Raw genomic sequence first — 23,317 nt, 5'->3', positions numbered from 1 at the left:
CACAAATCTCCGAAATGCGTACGTCCCATTCTCGGAATATTTGCTCCATTTCATATTAGGCATTTCATAGAGTTTTATATATGAAAATGTGCGCAATTTCATGTAGAATAAAACTAAAAATATTTGAAGGTTGTAGCTTTTTTAATTCCGAAATAATTGCATATAAAAAAAATATATAAAAAAATTTGACATTCGGTCAACTTTAACTCGTCAGATATGGTCGAAAACTGCAATTGTAAGCTAATACTCTTACAGTATAGTAATATTCAATCATTTGTCTTCATTTTGAAAGAAATTGGAAGTCTCTAGGACAATATTTAGATTTATGGTGAATTTTTGAATATAATATTTGTTTACGTCCGCGCGTTACGAATTCATGCATTATTTTGTGATAATATTTTCTCTGTGTTGCTTTTATCGTTTTGCAATGTGTTATATACCAAAATGATCACAATTTAGTGTACATTACAACGAAAAAAATTAACTTGTTACCTTAAAGGTTTTGCGCACAGCGCGATTTGAATACAATTATATATGAAATTTTGTTTTTGCGCTATCATATATCGCATTATTTATATATGATAATGATAATATTTTTAATTTCTGATGGTTGCATACTAAACTTCAGCCAATGACAAAAAAAGGAGCCAAAAATGAACTCTTAATCTTGAAAACTAAGCGAGCTGTGATTTTTTGAAAAAAATATTTTTTCCGCTTCCGCGCTCACTCCAAAACACCTCCGGCACACGGGAGACTATTTTTATTTTACCGCTTCGGTGTTTAAGGGTTAAGCTGACTTTTAAATGAAATTAGTCACTGTAATTTCATTGAAAAGTTAGCTTAATACATTAACCATAAAAAAAGAAATAAATGGTTGGTAAAAATATAGGAGTATGTACATAGGTACGTACAACATAGTTCTCTCTTCTTACTCCCTATTTCTTTAAAATAATCATGAATTTTGTAATTACAATTATATTATTATTATTATTTTAAAATATTAATAAACATAGTACATACTACATGCACCATAAAAATTCTCTCATATCAGTAAATAAGAGAAATTATTATTTTTATTATTTAATGTTATTTAATTTACACATAAAAGCTTAAAACATATAAATTACATAAAAAATTTGAACAAACACCTTTGGAGGGTTTCTCCAGGATTAAAAAATATTGCTTTTGTGTGCCTGTGAAATACTTGCATATGATAATTAGTTAGGTTCCAATGAAGTTTCGCACTAGTGTGAATTAGCATGACTTGATCGCATAAGACTTGAGGTATTACTGTATTTGGAAATACACATTCTTTAAGTCCACTGTAAGCAAGAAGTTATTCTCCCTGATGGAGGTAGGCATTGAGCGTGATATTTCCATTGTGAACAGAGTCTGGCGAATGAATCAGTTCAAGGGAGAAAGGTCTATGATCAGTCACCAACTCCCTGAGGCTTACTCTACAAGAAAGATGGGGTTGTAAAAGCCTGGGGACTGATCTCACATGACTTCTAAGGTGAGGTGGGTGAATACTTACTGAGGAGGAACACAGACTGAATGCTCTGGTATGAAAACTATTTCAAATTTTGCACCGAAACTTACCACCATCACAGCAACCATTTTTGTAAACAACATGCAAGCAACAGGTTTCCGCCATCACATCGTCTATGTTTATCAGGTAAGAAAATTTATTTTTTGGAGGTCTGTTGTAATTTTTCACGCTTCTCATGTAGTGTCTCACGTTGGTGAATAAAGCGTGATTGTTTTGAGTTAAGTTTCATTGTGATATTTAGCCATAATTGAAATGAAGTGTCCTTTCGAAGTGGCTGCCACAGTATTTAGGGAAAAAAAAAAAAAAAAAAAAAAAAAAAAAAAAAAAAAAAAAAAAAAAAAAAAAAAAATGGTGCAGGGGACTACCAACCGTAAACATGCGGGGAAACATCGACTACTAACACAGATGCATGAAATTTTTATTATTTTGAAATATTTTGAAGTTTTTAATATTTTGAAATTTTTAATATTTTTCAAATACAGGCAGTCCCCGTGTTACGATGGGGGTTCCGTTCTTGAGACGCGTCGTAACCCGAAAATAGTCATAAGCCGGAACGACGTTTGGAAATATGTCTTAAACTAATTAAAAGTTATAAAAACCCTACTTGTAATCCTTTGGTTACACTACATGTTGTTTCCTGTAGTTTTATGTAAAACCTGGAGTTATTTTCATAAAAAAATGCTGGTTCTGAAGGTAAAAAACTATGTAATCCTCAGGTGACACTACATTCTTGAAGTTTTATGTACAACCTGGAGTGATTTTGCCAAATCTTGAGGGCTACAAGAACAGTTGATTACTATTTACGTATCATATAAACTAATTAAAGTAAACCTATCTTTAAATAGGCTTATATATTAGTATCAACAAAACATTTCCTGGCATGAGTCAGAGGCCGTTTAATGAAACGAAAACTTCTCTGTCCTTAACTCGGAGCGTCGGAAGACGCCTCTCTCTCTCTCTCTCTCTCTCTCTCTCTCTCTCTCTCTCTCTCTCTCTCTCTCTCTCTCTGATCAAATTACTGGATAATGTCTCTCTTTGGATACTTGGAATTTGCTTTGTAATCTAACCAGAAACTTCGTTTTGTTATTATTACTGGAAACAAGCAATGATTTTTTCATTATTTGCGCTTTTGGACTGTAAACTTTGCGCATCGCAAGCTAGTATGTATTCATTCGCTCGGAAACTAGTTCCGCATATGAGGCATCACTAAAAAACATAGAAAAATACGACATAAAAAGTGTCGAAAATCATCATAACCTCAAAATTTTTGTTATAATCTAACCAGAAACTTATTTTTATTAATATACTCTGCTAAACTATAAAGGTTTTTTATCATAGTATGCGTTTTTTAAAAGCATCGTTGACTTGGAGCGTCGGAAGCGTCAGCGTCGTAAAGTCGGAACAAACGTCGTAACCCAGGGCAGATTTTTCAATGAATATTTAAGAAAAAGCGTCGTAACCTCGGAACGTCGTAAGCCGGAGCCGTCGTAAGCCGGGGACCTACTGCACATAACCAAGTGGAGCATTGTTTTTTGTGTAAAGCTGAAGGTGATTTTTAGTTAATTATAATGCAATATCTGTCATTATGCTGAAAACAGGAAATTATTGGTTGGGGTCAACTTTACCTATTCCTATGTCTAATGTCATTGAGTCTGTGATCTAGCCTACTGCCTTCTTGGAAGCCTGATCATCAGTATAATCATACTAAAGACAGGAAATATGACAATTTGTCCAAAATTGCATTTTTCCTAACTATACAAACCTGAGGTCCTTTTACAATAGGAAGTTACTAGCGGCAGCTGGATAGGTCGTAAGCTTTCGAACAAGGGGTTCGGTAGTTAACTGCTTGTCCGACAGGCGCGTGCGCGCGACTGGGAGGTAAACAAATCACTTTTGCTTTTGGCCCAAGCAAAAACTGCAGAGTGAGGGGTGGCATGAGGTGGGACTATGTGTAAAAGGACCTCAGGTTTGTATAGTTAGGAAAAATGCAATTTTGGACAAATTGTCATTTGTTTTTCGCCGACCGGCATACAAACCTTTAGGTCCCTTTTGACAATAGGAAAGAACTCCACTTTCTTGGTGGGAGGAATCTGAGTCTTTTGTGTAACAGACTGGTGTTCGCCCAACCTGGAATGCCTCCCTGGTCGTAAGAGCGAGGGAGGGATCCAAGCCTCTGTCCGATTGATCGGGGTGTGCACCGCAGGATCAATGGTCAGACCTCTGGACCAAGTACTAAGAGAGAGGCAAGCGTATCTCTTCGTACCAGCAAACAAGAACAAGTTCCGATTTGCAAGAGGCAACATAAAGTTATGGTTTGTCTCTTGTTGGCATCCACTTCCCCCCCCCCCCCCCCCCCCCCCCCCCCCCCCCCCCCCCCACCCCCCCCCCCCCCCCCCCCCACCCCCCCCCCCCCCCCCCCCCCCCCCCTTGTAGGAGGAAGTGGTGGATATTTGCTCCATCCCTAGTGAAAGGGATAGGATGGGGCTCTGTCGAGTAGCTCACCTGTATCTCGTCCTTATCCAGCAAGGTGATGACCGTATCCCTCTACACACAGGTAGAGGGGAAGAAAAAGATAGGAAGAGAAACAGTCACTCTCTCATTCACTTATCTATTCTTTGACAGTCCACCAGGACTCGATGCTGTTCAGCCTGCGAGGGTCTGGGTTAGCGACACAACGTGTTGAGCAGCCACCCCACGGGTCCCAAGGAAAACGATCCAAGGACCTGTGGGCAATATCCAAAAGGTAGAAGAGGTGCCAAGTGGTCTGGTTGTACCAGACCCCTGCCTTCAGTACCTGCGCCACGGAGAAAGTTCTTGTGTAACTCGAGGGAGTGTACTTCTAGGTCATCTTGGTGCTGACGAAGAGTCTTCAACACTCAGCCTGGGATGTCGAGTTTCTTCAGAAAGCGCAGTCGCGCTTTCACAGGACAAAGCAGCATCTCCTTCGCATCGAAGGCGGTGAAGTTCATTAGGGAGGGGATTGTGAAGGACTCTAACCGCTCGTCAGGAAACCGAAGGTTGGGGGGGTTCTGAGGTCTTCGCTACGAAGTCTGTACGAAATCGAGCGTAACGAATCCCATCCCCCCCCCCTGGATGCTTGACTTCGCAGGAAAAAGTCATGCAATTACCTCAGAGGGAAAAGAAGGGAAATGGTCGTATGACCTATCCCTCTTCTCGACTTCGGTGATGTCCTGTACCCATACTGGTCTATCCGTCTGCAGCGAAGTGTCTCACATTTCTCCTATCCCCATGCAGTGAAGTTCTTCTTCTCGATAGTGGATAGGACACCGACACTCAATGGTGGATGTCGATGGTATTATGGGTACTGTGACAAGCTGTTAGGAGGAGCAAGAAAGACTGTTATGGAACAACCGAACTAAGTCCACAACGAAGTTCGTAACTGACTTGGGCGCTCTGACAGCTGCCGACTGACTGCGTTCGGTAGGAGGCAAGTTGTCCAAGCACCCGAGCAAGTCACGTGCCTTCGCATTAAAAGGTTATGCCAAGAGACTAAACAAATAATTTGTTCGTCACCGATGCCAGAAGGCGAGGTGATGATTCTCTAAGGCATGTGCCCAACAGGCGAAAGTCAATTTGCCTTCTAGAGACCGAGGGTCCGCCCTGATGGCAAGATATCTCATAGTATAGTTGATTCTCAGCTAAGGAGAAACACTATGTGTCGTTGAAGACGAAGGTGTACAGAAAATGCAACCTACGTCTTCACAGCTGAACCGAGAGAAGGATTCTCAAGATTCTGAACCTGTGTTACAAAGACTGAGAACGCTAACCGCTATTCATTGCTGTCCGGTGAGGATCGTAGTTGCAATAAAAGCGGAGCGCTTTTCAGTAATGAAGACACAGGGAAATACTGCCTGAAGAACTGCTTCTCATGGGCTGAACATTTGGAAGTAGAGCTGTCAGGTCGGAGAGTAGGCGATGTCTTCTGACACATCTGTTAATTCGGGGCGAACAATGAATAATTGCACACCTACGAATGAGATATTTTGAAGACAAACTCAGATGTCTGCAAAAATCATTGCATTATCGCGGTGTGATGCAGCGGGAGACTAGTACAGACTTCTTGTTACCGTGCGGTAAACAGAAAGATGAAAGAGTCCAAGAGATATCTCTGTCGAAAATTCTCGCAATGTCGAAGGCGATGAAATCGAGCGTCACAGCAGTAGATGGTCCTTCATTATTGCGAGAATCCCCGTTAATCAGAGACCTAAGTCCATGATTGTTGTTGGGTAGAGATACGGTTCGGTAGTCAATCAAACCAGGGGAGGGGAGAGAGACGTAACCGACCGTGCATCTCCGAGACCTAGCTGATACTGAGCCGCTATCAGGCAGTTCAATATGCAGTAGCTCTCGGTGACCTCGTCATCCCTGAGTTGCCAGTAATCCATATTCACGAAGGAATGCGTTCGGCTAGAACTATCGAGCATAAAGAATACGCTCGAGCAATTATATTTAACCGAAACGGATTTCGGTAAATACAAAAGCTGATTTGGTGTTGTCATGACAATACCAAGTATCTAAATCGAAACTGATAAACTGCTGGAGTTGCAGGCAACCCCGAGTTGCAGTTCAATTAAGATACATTCGTCTCGGTCACAAACCGTAGAGTTAACTACGGTATGTGCCTACCCCCCGGACAATTCAACTGTTTAAAAGATCATGTCCCGAGGGAATATACGTAGTATATTTGTAGGTTCTGTACCACGACCTCCATCCTAAATTCTTTTCCCTCGAGGAATGAGAATAAGGATTGGAGATCGACCGCCTTCGTTCTCTAGTCAAGAGAGTGAAGGAGAAGTCTTTCCCAAAGGAAAGCTTCAATGGTGAACAGAATACCGAAGACGATAGTTCAAGCCAAACTGGAAGTTCCGTTCCGTTCCTTCCCTATTCCAGGTTAATCGCCTACTGTGAGATACTCTTCTTTCAGCAGCAGTCTTCTTCCACCAAATGCTAGAAATTACAGGGAATTCGAGCATAAGCGAGGTTCCCGATTATCGTGTAACAATTATCGGGGATTCTCGCTCACCTTGGACCGTGGTCTCGCCTAAGTGTTTGGAGATCGTAAAAAACTCGACACTGAGTGCGCTAGAAATTCCGTAGAATTCTAAGCACTCTGCGAAACCCCCACCGAATTCGTCAAACGATATTGGCTGGTGGTCCTCTCGATTCCCGTAGAAATCGAGAAAGGGGCAGGATCCCTCCTCAACGACCGGGGCTTACGTCAGGTAGGACCCGAAGGTCCCCCCGGTAGCGCAGCCCCTAACGTGGGATCTTACAGAGAAATCTCTGTAGGATCCCTCCCCTTTCCCTCGTAGCCGTAAGGAGAGAGGGAATGGGGGAGGAATTGGATACTGGCTCGCCTTCCCAGCGGAACTAGCATTTGGAGAAGAAAAGGAGCAGCCATCGCCTTACGGCGATGGCCTCTCAGAGCCTGGAAAACGTATCGTCAGGAGAAAAGTTTTCCCGAGGAGGGTTACGAACTCATACTGTAGGTAAGGGTCTGCCGCCACTGTGAACGTCGTCTGGGTGGGGCTGATCGACACCTGACAGGAGAGAGCCGATACCGTCCTCCGACTCATTCCAGTCCTCGTCGAGGTCGAAACCTCTCGGGAGGACCGAAGGGGTATTCAAATACGGTGTCCGAAGACACGTAGAAACGCCTCTGTCGCAGTAGAGGAGGTGTAGTAGCTTGTTCGACCGGCCAGAATGAGAGAGCCTTCTTGTCCGGAGACGAGAGACTACCTGGTTCAACACAGTCGGCAAGCTCCGATCGCGGCAGACCCACCGTCGATTTGGGTTCCCTCTCGGGCCCCAAAACGACTCGAGCCGAGACGTGGCTCTGCTGGTGGGAGCGGCGATCCTTCCCCGAGGTCGTTGTGCTGACGAATCAGCGCCATAACCTCGGCAAAGTTCCTCTGGATCTCGGAAGTCACAGCATCTTGCAGAGTAGGACCGTTAAGCCCTTCGAACAAGAGCATATTCCGAGAACCTTCCTCCTAGAAGGGGGAACAGCGACAGCCCTCTCGGTCTTCTCCATCCACTTGCGCATACGTCCTGGCCGGTCCAAGAACCGTGCCTGGCACGTAGGGCGTCGTGGTGGGATCACGAGGGGCGCACCCCTCACGATCACTCCTCAATACCTCGCTCCTCCCGGTGTAACCCGAGGAGATTGAAGGTACGGGAGAGGCAGACCTGACGCTCCCTCCTCGCTCGCTGGCGAACCGCAGGCTTGGAGGGCTGCAGGGCGATCGTCAACCCGCGGTGGCGATCGAGCTGCAGGCCTGGTCGAACCGTCTCGCTGTGGAGAACGGCTGGACTGAGCACAGTGGCCCCGATCTCGAGTGTCAGAAGAGCTGGTGCTGGTTGCCGTACCCGATCGCTCTCTGTGAGAGCGACGGTCAGGCGACCTGCAGGCTCCACTGTCACAGTGAGACCGGTGCTTGTCCTCACGGCCACGTCACGTCGCTGGTTCCAGCCGTGGCTGGCACCGGCGAACGGGGGGACCTCTTCCCAGCCTCAGCCCGTGGTCGGTCGTGGACCGTCACGTCAGCCCGGGTAGCCAGCTGGTCGCCGCGAGAGCGAGAGCTGGTCTGGTGAGAGTCGCGTGAGCGGCTGTCACCAGTCTTCCGCTTCGTGCCATGAACCTGACGCTGAGCGGGCTCAGAGGTCTGGTTCCTGGCTGGACGGTCGCTGGTAGGCGATCGTACACTCGGTACCTCCCGCGAACGAGAGGCCGAGACGGACCCTGATGCAGTGGCAGAACCACTGACACCAGGCGAGGAAGTACCGGTGTTAGCCGGTACCCCTCTGGTCCCCGTAGTCTTCTTCCTTGCGGAAGAAGAGACGGGCCCCGCTCCCGAAGGAGCAGGAGGACCAGCGGAAGGAACCCTCCCGTCCCACCGAGGTGAGACGGGTCCCGAGAAGCTCCCGAGGGAGACTTCTTAGGAGGGAGGAGGCAACCTTCTTCTTCCTCGGCTGTGAAGCCTTAGAAGTCGAAGGGGAAGAGGCGGCAGCCGACGACGATGAAGAAGATGAAAGCGACGTTCCTCCTCTTCTTCGTCAGCTTCCTCTGGACAGACGTAAGATCGGCCATCCAGGGCGGAGCCGGGGCTGCTGTAGCCGAAGCCACAGGGCCCGGACGCACCTGTACAGACAGACCAAAGTCTGGGGTAGTACCACCACGAACAGGGACGACGTCAGCAGGTATGGGCATCTCAGGAACAGCAGGCACAGCCAGCACAGCATCGGCAGGGACAGCCAGCGCAGCAACGGCAGGGACAGCCAACGCAGCAACTGCATGGACAGTCAGTACAGAATCGGCAGGCAGCACCGGAAACAAAGGAGGTGGAGCAGCAGCCAGCAACATCCTGGTACCGGCGGCAGGTCCAGGGGCGAGCTCTAGGGCAGCGGAAGTGTGGTCGCGGCAGCGCGGCAACCACGAGCGGCGGCGGCACGCCCCCCTCTCGGTACGGCGAACGGCACTTCACAGCGGCTGTAGGCAAGACTGTTACCACGTGAGGCGAGTACACCAGGTGAGGAGGGACGTCGTCACCTGGAGTCGATATCGTTGTCGTGGTCACCACTCCATGGGTGACCGCAGCAGGCCCAGACATAGAACCGCCGCCCCTGGACACTAGGCACGCCCTGCAAATCGAAGGACGCCCATACCTCACCAAGGTCCACCCTCGTGGCAATAGCACCTGCGGAAATAACAGTAGTAGTGATTAGTGGGGGGGAAGTCCCCTCGCGCGGGGGGTGAGCCCCACACCGAACGAGCGGAAGACCCCGAATACAATTGTACATGAGGGCGCTCGACGGATCGGGCGAGGAGAAGAACCCAGATAACCTCCCCCCTGAAGGGGAAGGGCCATCTGTGGGAGCTGAGCGGGGGGGGGGGGGGGGGGGATTCTCGTTCCCACCCCCGCACAGCACCCATGTACCCAACAATAATAATAAGAGCCCGAGAGCAATCGTGCCCTCGGCACCGAATGCAAGGGCATAAGGATCAATTCCCTGACTGAGCGGAACTTGAACAAAATAAATATTGATGCAATCAATAATAAAAGGAATAACATGAAAAAGAATCTTGCATTACGATTCACTTCACAATGAAAAAGGGCTCGGAGCGAGCGCATTTGCGCCCTCGGTACCGAGCGCAAGGGTAAAAGGATCCATTCCCGATTATGAACGGAAACCTTGATCCATGATGAATTGATGCAATCAAAATATATATGAAAATGAAAAAGAATACTGCGCTTGCGATTTCACTTCATACAAAATAAAAAGGGGAAGGATCAATCCCGGGAAATAGCGGAAACATTGATCCAAGTAAATAATGCAATCTCAATAAAATATGAAAATGAAAAAGAACTGCACTTGCGATTTCACTTCATTCAAATAAAAAGGGGAAAGGATCAATTTCCGGGTAAGAGCGGAAACTGATCCAAAATGAGTATTGCTACAATCAAAATAAATATATGAAAATGAAAAAGAATACTGTACTTGCGATTCCACTTCCATACAGAATAAGTTTTCGTGCCGAGCGCATTCGCTCGGCAACGAGCATACAGGTCAAAAAAATATAAATGAAAAGGGCACTTACTTACGATTTTCATCTACACATTTCCAACCAAAATATAAGCTCGGAGCGAGCGCTCTCCCGCCCTCGGCACCGAGCATACACAATACGAGGATCATTTCTGGGAAAATGAATTCCCGCACTTACGCCCTTCAGTCCCGGCACTCGGGTAATCGGAGGGCGTGGAGAAACCAAGATCCTTTAATTCACAATTGAATTCAATGGAAATAAATATGAAATGATTGTACTTACAATTCAGTTTCACTAGATAAATAGAAAAAGAAAAACACAACCATGCGAAAGCAACGACGATGAAGCGGGCAGAGAGCGATGATACACGTCTACACGCCAGCAGGCCGAAAGCAAAAGTGATTTGTTTACCTCCCAGTCGCGCGCGCGCGCCTGTCGGACAAGCAGTTAACTACCGAACCCCTTGTTCGAAAGCTTACGACCTATCCAGCTGCCGCTAGTAACTTCCTATTGTAAAAGGACCGAAGGTTTGTATGCCGTGTCGGAACAATTGGTTTTTGCAGGATTCCCCCACCTCCCCAGTCGGTGTTTCCCCACATTAGGGGAAAACTAACAGAGGTCGCAAAAATTTTTAAAGTGCAACATATGACACTTATTCTCGAGTTGAGGATTTATGAGTACATAAACCATAGGTGGGCCATGTTGTGTAGTTTGTTTTGGGCACAGTGTACACTCTCTCAGGTATAATATGTAATTTTTATGCAACTTTTTCTACTATTAGGTCGATATTCCCTCACCTCACCCTACAGCTCTGTTCTTCAGCATTGCTTGCACCTCCTCCTTGATGGTGAGATCCTTTGGCAAGCCGGGAACATAGGTAAGGAGACAGACCGGGTTGGTGGTGGCAGGTGGTCGAGACTCGAAGGACATCATCTACCCAGGTCTCTGCTCCATGTCATTGCCATGTTGTCCAATGGGTCAACAGGTAGCAGCTGGAGGAGAACGCTGCCCGTGTCTCCCTTCTTCTTACCCTTGCCATCTTTTCCCAACTGGAAAGAGGGTTGATGGGCATGACTGAGCACCTTTCTTGGCAGAGGAAGAATGCTGGGTATTCCTGCGAGCACCCTTCGAAGCTTGGGTCTTCTTAAGGCCCAAGGAAGTGCTAGCATGAGCAAAGGGTTGGGCCGCAGCTGCATGCGAAGACCAGGAGGTCTTGGACACAATCTGGTGGACAAGGTGGTTGTTGTCCTCAGCATGTCTCTTGTCCACTGCAGCATCTACCAACTCTGGGGAAGAGAGAGGCAGAACCCAGCAACATCCATTCCTAAGGGCCAATGTCAACTTGGGACCTACAAACCTGGAGATTTGATTCAGGACAGCATCCCTCATATTCTGCACCACATTTGCCATCTGGTGGGCCAGGTAGGAGATAGCCTTACCTCCAGACTGACAGTCTCTTGAAGACAGAGTCCTCTCCAGGGATGATCGCATCTGAGGAGGTGGCAACCTTGGATACTGTGAAAGACCATAGCTCTAGCCAGGAGACTGACTGGAGTGCTGCCATAGCAGTGGCCTCCAGGTTCGCTGCCTCTTGCTGTAAGAGGGAGACCCTTTCTGCTGCAAGCTGCTAAAGTGAGACCTGGGCCTTGATGAACCGGCTTAGTCAGCAAAGACCCCTCCACCAAATGCATGTAGAAGTGCTTCAGTCAAGGCAGAGGAGGGGAAAGAGGCTTCTATGAGCAGTTCAATCGAAGTGAATTTTCCTTCCCGGAGACCAGGTTATTCACTTGATCAAGTACCCCTTTGGCAAGCACAGAACATAGCAAGCTCCATTGAAGCTTTTGGTTCCTTTTTCGGACCCTTAAAAGGATTTGAGGCATGAAGGATGATCCACAGAAGAGGCCATGGTCCCTTCTCCGAGATCATTGCACTGATTCATCAATGCAATAATCTCTGCAAAGATCCTGTGTATCTCGGGGAGGTCCGCATCCTAAGGAAAAGGACCCACAAGTCCTTCCAGGGTGTGGTCCTCCCGATCTACTCTCCCTGAAGGAGGGAAAACCTTGGCAGACCCTTGGGATCCCTTGTCAACTAGTATTTGAGCGTACAACGTCAGCCAGAGAACCAAAACCAGGGCACAGGCCCTCACAGTCCAACTACGTGAGAAGCATTCGTCGGAGTCACTCCTGTCTGACTCATGCCTTCTGGTAAAATCCCAGAAAGTTGTGGGGACAGGTGAGGGGGCTCAAACTCCTACCTGACCTCCTACAAGAACCAGCAGGAGAGGCAGGCCAAGGGCAGTCATCAACCCGCGGTGGTGACGGCGGCACGGGTCTAGGAGAGCATCTGAGCCTTGGCGGTAAGGTCTCCCATCCAGGAGGGAGCAGCAGAAACCACAGATGCAGACAGGGCAGATGGGGCAGCAGGAGTGGCCTGGGCAATAGAAGCAGGGGTAGCAGGAGTGGCTTGGGCAATAGAAGCAAGAGCAGCCCAGGTGAAAGGAGCATCAGGAGCGGCAACAGGAACAACCAGGACAGTTGGCCCATGAGGCACAGCAGGAGCAACCAGGACCACAATTACAGCAGAAGGTGGGGTTACCGCATACTGGGGAGCTGGAGCATGAACAGCAGTCTGGTCCACCCCTGCTGGGGTCATCAGAGTTGGAAAAAGCGTTGATACTGACATGGGAACCTTTACATAGCTGTCATGGTTACTGCTTGGTCTTTGGCCTAAACTTTATATATATTCCATTTCATTTTCTTCCCACTTACTTGTCAAACTTGTTTAACTTTACCTTGCTATAATTCTTACCTCCCACTGAAGAATAAAGTTGCTAGAATAAGGATAAAAGTCTTAAAATTTCAAGATAATAATAGTCAATAGAAACAGCAAATATAAATGCATTACCTCTTAAAAGTATGGCATGTATTTAAGAATCTTGTCATACACCAGCTTTTTGCAATCTATTCCCCACACGAAGTCTATATGGTTAAAGTCAGGAAGAGGCATCTTGAGGTTAATTACAAGATTTGGAAGACCAGCAGCTAGGCCTGCTACATCCTATGGAAAAAAATGAGTCAAGTTAGGTTTAGCAAATTATATCTTATGGGGAAGTGATTTTTTAAAATAAATAAATTATATATGTATACAATTTTTCTCAAAAAGAATATGATTTTTTTTTTCAAGAGGGGTAGTTCTCTTTTACATCATACCATATACGTATATCAGAAGCCACCATCTTGTTTAATTTTTTATTTTCAATAGGAAAATACATTGCAATAAATTACAATATCATAAGTAAAATAATATCTTATAATAATAAAATAAGGTTTTATATATACTTACTAAGTAATTACATAGCTATTAGTTTCACATTGTCAGCAGCTAGAATTTGACATTTGTGGTAGTGCTACTTTTTGTTTTGGTTTGGTGACTAACCCTGCTCACTTTCGGGGTAAGAGAGGAACCAACTCAGCACAGATCAATTTGTTTATGCCCTTCCTATCCATGTGAGGGGAGAAGGGAGGGGTCTGATCATGTAATTACTTGGCAAGCATAAATTAAACCTTACTTAATCATAAAAATATAATTTTTATATAAGCTATTTACCAAGTAATTACATACCTTAATACATTGAGGAAAGTGAGGTGCATAGATCTACTCTAACACATTAAGTACTTTAATGAAATAAGAATAGAAAATAGTGTTAGCATTGGTGAAATGCTTGTTGGTTCCTTACCTGGTAAGAGAGTTGCTGCAGGAAAAACTGCCTCTGGTGAGTACTCATCTCAACCTGTAGCGGTGTGGCGGTATAGCCGAGGAGCGCCTACTACTTCATTGGGATCTTTGTAGTGAAGGACCTTCCTGATGGCTAGCAGTCTTAAAATGTTGACCCTGCCCTTGGCTCAGTACCATAACACAAAACAACCAGGGTAAACAAAGTAGTCACCTAAAACAGGTTCTGATGTAGGAAAACCCTGTTTTTCGTAGTTGCTGTTGAGTCCTCATGGATTACCCCTTTCCATGGTCTTCTACAGCCATAGATGTACTGGCCATGGGGGCAGGGGGGGCAACTGCCTCCCCTGGGTCCGGGAATCTGCTTAAGTTCGGGCAAATCGGTCAAGTGCTAATTTCATGGTTGGAGAACAGGGTCTTGAAAAAGCCCCTTTAAATCAGTCCAAATGATTTTATTATAGTTTTCTGTTAGATGTCATATATCGTTCATTATGTATTCTTTATCACTGCACAACAAAACATTCCCCAAAGAGGGCATTCAGAAGATAGGTCCAACATTGGACAGGATTAAGATGTAAATTGAGGAAACTTGATAGAACTTTTGCATCTTCGATGTAGGGACATCCCATGGCTTTCCGAGAGATTAACTTCTCAGCTGGCAACACATCAGCAAACAGCTCTTGTCAAACTTCCAGAATGAGATTCTAAATATTGCATCTAACCTTGTTCTAAAGGACATATCTACAGCTGTGGGAAAAATGGTTAAGTTTAGCATCATAATAGATGAAACAACAGATGTCAGCAACAAGGAGTAAGTGTCTGTGTTTGCGCTATATATACAATGATCAGCCAGCAGAAATCTTCGTTGGCTTCCATGAAGTAAAATCTGCAAAGGGAAAGGCACTCTTCCAACTGGTATTGGATGTACTTCACAAAATGGAGCTGAAAACTGAGGATGTAGTTAGCCATTGCTATGATGGGGCATCTAACATGAGTGCCAAAGAAAAAGATGTAGCTACAAGAGTGCAAGAGGTTGCGCCCAAGGCCATCTATGTCCACTGTTATGGGCACTTACTTAACCTTGCACCACAGGATACATTGCAGGAAAATACTGTGATCAGAAATGCTCTTGGAGTTGTCCAGTCCATCCACAACTTTTTTAATACACCTAAGCGAGAGAATGTCCTCCTTTCTGTACACGTGCCAGATATTGACCCAACACCATAAAGTCCATACATCAAATTGAAGTCTCTTAAGTGAGACACGCTGATCCTGTAGATGGGAGGCTGTGAAAGCTGTAGAGCACCAACCTGAGAGAATTCTACTTGCTCTAATAGAGTTGTTGAAGGAAAAAGATGCCAAAACTTCTGTGGATGCAAAGGGTCTTGTCAAAGCTATGCTTGTTTCAGTTCATCCTTGGCTTGCACACTTTAAAAGTGATCTTTTCCAACACAAATGCCCTGGCTAGATATCTGCAGGGTCATGATGTTGACGTGATGACTGCAGGGAGGAAGATATGTTTTCTCTCATTTGGGAAAAAGCCAGAAAAACTGCAACAAACATGATTGAAATTGTACCATACATTGAAGAAGTGGAAACTAAACAGCACCAAAAGAAACCATCCAAGAGACTGCAAGCACTCTCAAGAGAAACTCCTGAAGAACCCATCCTTACAGACCATCAAAGAGCCAGGATTGCTTACTTTGATGCCTTAGATAGAGTTCTCACTGAAACAAGAGCAAGATTTGCAAGCAGGGATACACATATCCTGACATCCTTGGAAAAAAATATTAGGGAACGCAGTAGTAGAGGATGATTTCAAGGCAGTGTCTGAATTCTACAATGTGGATCAAGACATCTTAATGGGTGAAACTGCCATTTTTCATAATCTGGAAGGCGTGGATTTGAATACTGCAAATAAAGTGATAAGGTATCTTACTCAGATTCTCTGTGTGAAACTTTGCCGCACTTCAGTGAAATGGCAAAAACCCTGGCAACCTTACTCGCAACATCTTGCTCTGCAGAGAGGTCATTCTCGTGCTTAAGAAGACTCAAGACTTACCTTAGACCTACTAAGGGTCAGGATAGGGTCTCAGCATTAGGACTTCTCTGGATTGAAAGAGGTTGTGCCAGCAGGATAGATATGAACACCATAATAAATGCATTTGGCAAACGAAAGGGAAAGGACAAAATGTTCTTTTAATTTATCTCTAAATATGCTATAAAATGTAGTGTAATAAAGATTTTCTTCTGTATTTGACTATTTGTACAGGTTTGGAGTAATGATAATCTAATGGAAAAGTAATTAGTTACACATTTACATAATTATACTTATAATTCTTTATCTCTATCAAATGGTAATTTTAACTGCAACAGAATTTTTTCCAATATGAAATAATCTTCGGATGAGAATTATTCATGCTACATTAATTTCTGTAGGTCTAAAATTTTAGAAATATGTTTAATTTGTTGTTGTACCAAAGTTTTTACAACTTATTAATTTTGTTGTATGATCTGATTTTAAAAGGACACCAAATTCACATATTTTTTTTTATCTGCATTTTGTTTTATTTTCAATGGTTATGTATTTGTAACTGAAATTTTTAATGCTTGAAATTAATTTTTTATTATATTTGAGTTTGAGATGTTCCCTCATTGTCATTGTAGTTGTGATTTGATAATAGCACAGGTAATTATAACAGTAATTGTTATAATTCATATAAAACATATGTATTTGCTCCAAGCCTGATTTGTACGTATATATTTTCACATAGCTGGTGATCTTGCTAGTCATGCCTTTTTTGGTGAAAAATAATGTAAAAATAAATATTGATAGGATGTTCCTTTTGTAAGTTGTGTAATATCTTAAAAGTTGCCTCGGTATTATATTATTTGAATGAATTTCGGTTTGAAAGCATACACTAGAGGATGCATGTATATACTAATCTGAATAAAGAATAGAATAATAGCTATGTAGTTTTGCTACACTTCTTCAAATTCATACCTGCTGTACATAATTTACCAACTGTTGGTATTTGTTACACAAATATGGTGATTAAAAGGAAAGAAAGAAAGAAAAAAACTTGTGATGTTTAAAATTCAGGCAAATTTGGTGCTGCCCTCCCAAATGAACTTCATCTCATATGCCTATGTCCAGAGCCCCATGGTGACCAGACTAATGTCAAAGAATTCTCTTAACTGGTCTTGCTGCTGGGTATTGTGTCATAATGATAAACATTATAACACGTAAGAGAGTACATATAAATGGACTCAGGATAAGAGGGCACTTTCTATTATCCTCAGTGAATGCTAATACCCAGTGTACCTATGTCAAAACTGCAAGACGAGGAAGAAGTGGGTATTAGCATATGCATCGCCATATTGTTTACAGACAACCAAAATCCAACCATGCCGCCATTCTTTTCTGTTGGTCAATGCAGGATGATCCCTTACCCAAATCCCATGTTTTTTCGTCGGGGAAGTGGGAGGGTTTTGAGGACTCAACAGCCACTACCAAAAGTAGGTTTTTACTACATCAAAACCTGTTTCTTGACAGTGTAGTTGCTGTCTCATCCTCAAGGGGCTTTACAAAGAAATTGACAGGTGACGAAAAGCTCTTGAATTTTAATCCTGAAAACCCAAAAACATTTTTGGTCTAGGGTCAAGCCACTAGTTTCAAAGCCCCATTCTTTATTCCAAATACCTTTGGGTGTGGTAGCAAAGAACAAGAAAAAAGTGCAAACTCTTGTTTTTTAGGGTGAAGTTATGTGGTGACTTACCTAAGCATGCTGGGTATGGTTGAAGTATTGTCAAACCTTCCCCAGTGATAGTCAGCATACCCCCTTTTTAGGAAGACCCGTCGTTTGTCGCTGTAGCACCTATGGGTCAAGACTATCCAAGCCTAACAATACACAGTGTAGTCTAATTTGTTCAAGCTTGAGGCAAATGTTGCTAGAGTGTAGGATAAAAAGGACCTTTTGGGATGCCTGCCATGACCTCTAGGTAATCCTTAAGTGCTTGAACTGGGGATAAAGTTTTGTCTGTTAATTCTAGTTTAATTAAAATATGAGTTCTCCTTCTTCAAGGAATCCCATTCTTGGCCAAGAGTGACATGCCAGACAATAATAACTGATTCTCAGCCATTTGTGTGATGCTAATGCAATCAAGAAGATCGCATATTGTAGCTTGTGAGTTGTGGTTGTACATGTATTGGGTCCACTGAAATGAGGGCTGATAGAAGTCTAAGGACCTTGTTCAGGGACCTAGTGATTTGAACCCTTCTAGAGTGGATCTTTTTAGTGCAAAGGACCACAGAAGGGAAGTGACAACTTATATATAAGAGTCAAAGCACAAAATCATAAAACATTGGTTCCATTAATGCTGCCTTATATTCTATGATTTTTGTAACTTCAAGGCATTTTTTTGTAACTTCAAGACATTTGTCTTCAAAAAGGGATTAGAAATGTTAAAATTGTGTCCCTAAAATTTTTGACTGGAGTCTCTGTATGGATATAATGTAACTATCTCCCACACATACTGGTATTGCCAGATATATGAAGTCTGTAATTTTTGCACAAGGTGCCTAGCAATGTTAGGTGAGTAATTTTCATGGTATAGATAACACTGTATCTAAGAAAATCCACCAGTGAAGGTCTTGGCTTAGAAAGGAGGATCCTTAAATGACTTTCCCTCCTAATGACTGGGATAAAACAGTGGACAGTTTTGGACTTTATCTCTTTGCCCATTGTTAAACTAGTAATAGGAACCAATGCCTGTTTGGCCAATCTGGGGTTACTAAGTAAGCTGTTCCTTAGCAGGTTAGGAGTTTGCTCTACACCTTCGAAATCTGGAACAATGGAGGAAAAAGATTTATTGGAATGGAATATGAAATTTAGGCTTGAAGCCAAGCGTATATTGTCCTCCATTTGTTCTAGTCTTGTAGAAAGGGATCTCTTGCTGTTGCTTGACTGGCAGTTTGTGATTCTCATATGTGGTGAACAGGTCCACTTCCATTTGTGGAAGCATGTTTGCTATTTTCTGAAAAAGAGTTGTTGTCTAACTCCACTCTGTTGAGGCTGTTGTTTTCCTTGATAGGGAGTCTACTATTACATTGAGGGACCCCATAAGGTGAACTGCAGACAAGTACCACTTCCTTGCTTGCCCATCAAAAGATGGTTAGATTACTATATTGAGAGGACGTGAGTATCATCCCGACCTCTTAATGTAGGACATTGCAGTCATGTTACCTAGAATCAACCAAATATCCCTCTTCTGGAGATTTGAGTTTTTAGAAAGACAAAAAGACAGCCCTCAGCTCCAGGAAATTGATACAACAATTCCTCAGAGTCGCTGAACACCTCCCTGCCACCTGACAATCCTCCCAAAGTTCTCCCAACCTGTCAACAAGGCATCTGTATGTATTGTCATTCATACAGACTGAGGAGTCAGGGTGACCTGTATTGCCAGAGATTCCTTACATGATCAAGGTTGAAGTATCTCCCAAACTTTTAAAATCTTTTGATAAGGTCAGTCTCATATCTTGTTTGTTGCATACGATAGCTAGAATCTGTTCATATTCAACTATTGTAACCTAAGTATTGGATCTATTATTAATGCAAATTGCAACAAACCCGTCATACGTTCAATTGCCTTTTGAAATCTCTGAGCTGTGCAAGGCACGTTTTGAGGACGTGGTATTCTGGTTTGACTATTCCAAAAGTATCCCAACACAGTCCCAGCTGCTGAAAGCATATGGTGGGTATGGGTGGGATTTTGCCAATTTATCATAAAACCTTTTGACTGTAGTCAGTTGACCACTGCTCTTACACATTCACGCGGTGTGAAAGGCCAGTCGATCCAAAGAAGGCCCATTGGCTAACTAGAAGCCGTAAAATAAATAGCAACACATAATATAAAAAACTTGTCCTAACACGGGGAGAAGAGAGAGAAAAGAGTAAAGTAGTACGAAAGAGAAAGAGTTTGTCCTTAGAGAAGCTAGACTAATCGCAAATCCAGAGATTTGGGTGTGTTAGCCTAGCAACTCAGAGCGGCTAGCCTATATGCCGTACCGAGGTATTCGGGGGGCAGGCGGCTATGGAAGCTCAAGGACGACAAAGGTTACGTAGGGACTAAGTTCTTACGTAAATAAGAAAAGAGAACCTTAAAGATTATCCTACCGCGAAGACAACGTGATCTGACTATGCTAGGCTACGATCCGAAAGCATGCGTTCGGAGTAGGCTATCTCCCCGTGAGCGGACTAATAAATAAAATAAAAACGCCAAAACTAACTGCATGTAATAAAATCAAATAAAGTATTGCTCAAAACTGCAATCGAGCCCAATTAGTATGGGGGACCAATTGGTGCACAAAAGAGACCGCCATGCGGTCGACGAGTCATGAAATGGCGGCGTGGGAACGACGACGCTCTCGCTGCCGCTCATATAAAAACTCGCATAACTTGGCTTATTAGCCAAAGATCATTCTGAAATGACCCCAAACATTAATAGCAGTACTTAACTTGGATGCAGAAGCTTGGTGTTCCATGTTAAAGTAAAGGGATAATTCCAAAACGAAAAAGACTGCACAAGAGAAAAATGCGTGTGGCGTCAACAATGCTATCTAAAGGAATAAAAACAAAGACGCTAGTTGTAGTTGTAGCGGGTAGCGGGGCCTTAGATCGGCTCCTCTGTAGACGGGGGATTTTTAAGAAGGAAGAGACTAAATGGCAAGGGACCTCTGGTAGTGGTTTCCACTCGCCCCAGATATCATACCAACACCTTTAAAATCAAGGTGAGCGAGCCAGAATACTCTGGCATTACCATTTAACTTTTTTCTCTGGTATTTATAGCAATATTTATACGTACCTTAGAAATGAGTGCTAAGGGAACATTTCACGGAGCGACACAGGCTGAGCCCAGAAATAGATTTTTCCTCCGTCAAAATCCCTTTTTCTAGCCCACTTTTCTTGTGGGACCCCAGATCAACCAGTCGCCTAGGTGGCCTATTACGTAGTTGTATTTCTGACTTCTTCAAGAGCTACCTATACTAACTTTGTAAAATCTTAGGGCAATGTTTAACCCAAAGGGCATGACTTTGAACCTGTACATATCTTTTCCAATCTGGAGCCTTAGGAAGGGGTGGAAGGGAACAGCGACAAGGATGTGCCAGTATGCATCTTTCAGATATAGTTGTCTTCGTTGGAAGGAATCCTTTTTGGGGACACTTAGAGAGATGTACTTGGTGGTGAATATCCACATGCTTCTCTATGGCTCTCATTAACAGGGCCTTTCTGCATGTAACATTCCAGAGGGACTGGTTTGTGAAAGAAACCCTTTACAAGATGAGGAGGGGTGAAGACTGTTTCCACCTCAGCCTGTTTAAAATTAGTGCTGTGTCCCAAAAGGGTAGACTTCAGTTACCTGTGCTATCACTGAAGTCACCCTTGATAGGCATACCTTTTGTTGCTCTTCTTTTTCCTATAAGAGGACCTTTGGACCTTATGGAATTCCATAAGATTTTCTTGGTGTTGTTGTCCTTTTGTGAGTCATCATCCCTTTTGAACACGTACCTGTTCTTTGAGGAAAAAGAATTATGGGGTGACTGAAGGCTTATCTTTTTAAGCAAGCCTTTTTGAGTTTTGGGTTTTCGTTTTCCAAAATTCCTAACAGAAAGGGTTATTATGTTATAATGAAGTTACATTGGGAAGTGACTAGCTGGAGTCCTCCAGTGTTTCCATTTGTACTTTTATGCACCACTCTAAAAAGTTCTCATAAGACTTTTGACTATAACAGCAACAATTGTTCTGGAACAATTTGGAAGCCTTTTGATAGCAACTTCCAGCAAGGTGGTAGAGGTTATAATATTAAAGAGGTGGATCCAAGTATGAAATTCTGCTAAGGCTCTTGTCTCTGAAATTCTTCTCTTAGGGGTCCTAAATTGCTGTGCAGCTATAAATAAAGAAGGCTTTTCACCTTCAGAAGGGAACTGTAGCACTGCCTATTCCTTGGTGGAGTTTTCCGAAACTGGGATGAAAGAGGCAAATAGTTTTAATTCTGCCATTGTCTGTGGCCTTTTAATCAATAAAAATTTTTGAAAATCTGTCTTTACAAGATTACTAATCATTTTAAAAATAAAAGGACAGAAGGCTGGGACTCCTTGGTGAGCAACTTTGGTCCTGGTAAAGGGTGTCTTCTATAGCTTTTAGCCCTTAATGGATGCGGTAAAAATCAATATACGGCACCCCAGACCTGGGAAACTTAACCTCTTCATTACCGAAAGTTTGTTTGGAGGTAGGTGGGTACCACCATTCAAGTCTACTACACCGCACCGGGTGCATAAAGGTGGTACGCGTAGTACCACCAAAACTCCTCTTTTCAGATAGGGACTTCCAATCATTCTGTAATTTCGGTTTGAAGAGTTTGGAGCAAAATAAACAGTATGACACGATGCCAGACGTATGATGAACCCAAAAAAATATTATTATTGCTTATAGTAGTGTGTAGGTGACAGATGAACTGCGTCTCAACAAAAAATCACAAAACCAGACAAGCGTAAACATGTAATAACTTCTACCCAAGTAAAAAACCAGTTGTATCATCATTTACTGTATTTATTTATTTATTCTTCACATTACATTTTACAAATAAAGATATGACCACCAGATAAATGAAGGTAGAAATAAAGCCTTATAGTAACTTTATATATATAAAAAAACCAAACCAGAGAAAAAGCGATTTTTTCTGAGGTGAGGACAAGAAACTTGAAAAATTAGTTTAGATACCCCTGATGCCCCTAAAGTTTGTTTTCTGTGATGAAATAATCTTAGAAACGTAGAAAATGACATTGACCAATTTTTGAAAGATATACTATAAAAATTTGCGATTTCCATATTTATTGGCGGGGCTTTCGCTTTAGTTTTTGCTCTTTTTTTTGTTATTACGTGCTTATTTACGGTTCTATTTTGATAATACTTTATGTGCATGTTCCAGGTGCGATATACCAACATTCTGTAAGACCGAATTTCTATTCAAGACCGTAGTTTTCTCACCGACCACCAGTGTCCCTTGTACAAGGGACACCTGAGTTTCACATTTTTTTTTCATAAAATCATTTATTTTCCCTGTAGGATGATAAAAACTAACAGAGAATATGCGTTATTATAGTGCTAATAATACCTGATAATTTCATTAGCCTGTCTTGATTAGTGTATTTTTGGCAAATATTTTTACGATCGGACCCCTCCAAACTTGAGTCACTACCGAGAGATTCAGTTCGGCAGCAAACGCAATGTTTACATTCTGCTCACCCACCGGTAAAGAAGGGGTTAAAGGTCGACCAATTTAAGAAAAACCATGTCAATGGAAAGAGGAAGATATGTAAATGCACATGGTGTAAGAAAAAAATTTCTAAGAAATTTTCCCTACCTTCCACCAGGAGTTGAAAATGACTATTTTATTTACAACCCCTT

The 23,317-nt window shown here is 43.3% G+C and overlaps 1 protein-coding gene across 1 annotated transcript in view; it reads right to left on the bottom strand.

Moving 5' to 3' along the window:
- LOC135223608 (lipase 3-like) overlaps positions 1 to 23,317 on the bottom strand; it is a 211,913-nt gene that overhangs the window by 4,842 nt on the left and 183,754 nt on the right. The window contains exon 9 of the mRNA XM_064262196.1: positions 13,023 to 13,175. Within this exon, the coding sequence (XP_064118266.1) occupies positions 13,026 to 13,175 (150 nt within the window). The 3' untranslated portion in view covers positions 13,023 to 13,025. The remainder of the gene's footprint in view (positions 1 to 13,022; positions 13,176 to 23,317) is intronic.

This window comes from Macrobrachium nipponense, chromosome 10 (genome assembly GCF_015104395.2).
Source record: "Macrobrachium nipponense isolate FS-2020 chromosome 10, ASM1510439v2, whole genome shotgun sequence".
Classification (NCBI taxonomy): Eukaryota; Metazoa; Arthropoda; class Malacostraca; order Decapoda; family Palaemonidae; genus Macrobrachium; species Macrobrachium nipponense.
The sequence above is the reverse complement of the archived record's forward strand: the minus strand, read 5'-3'. Positions and strand labels throughout refer to the sequence as shown.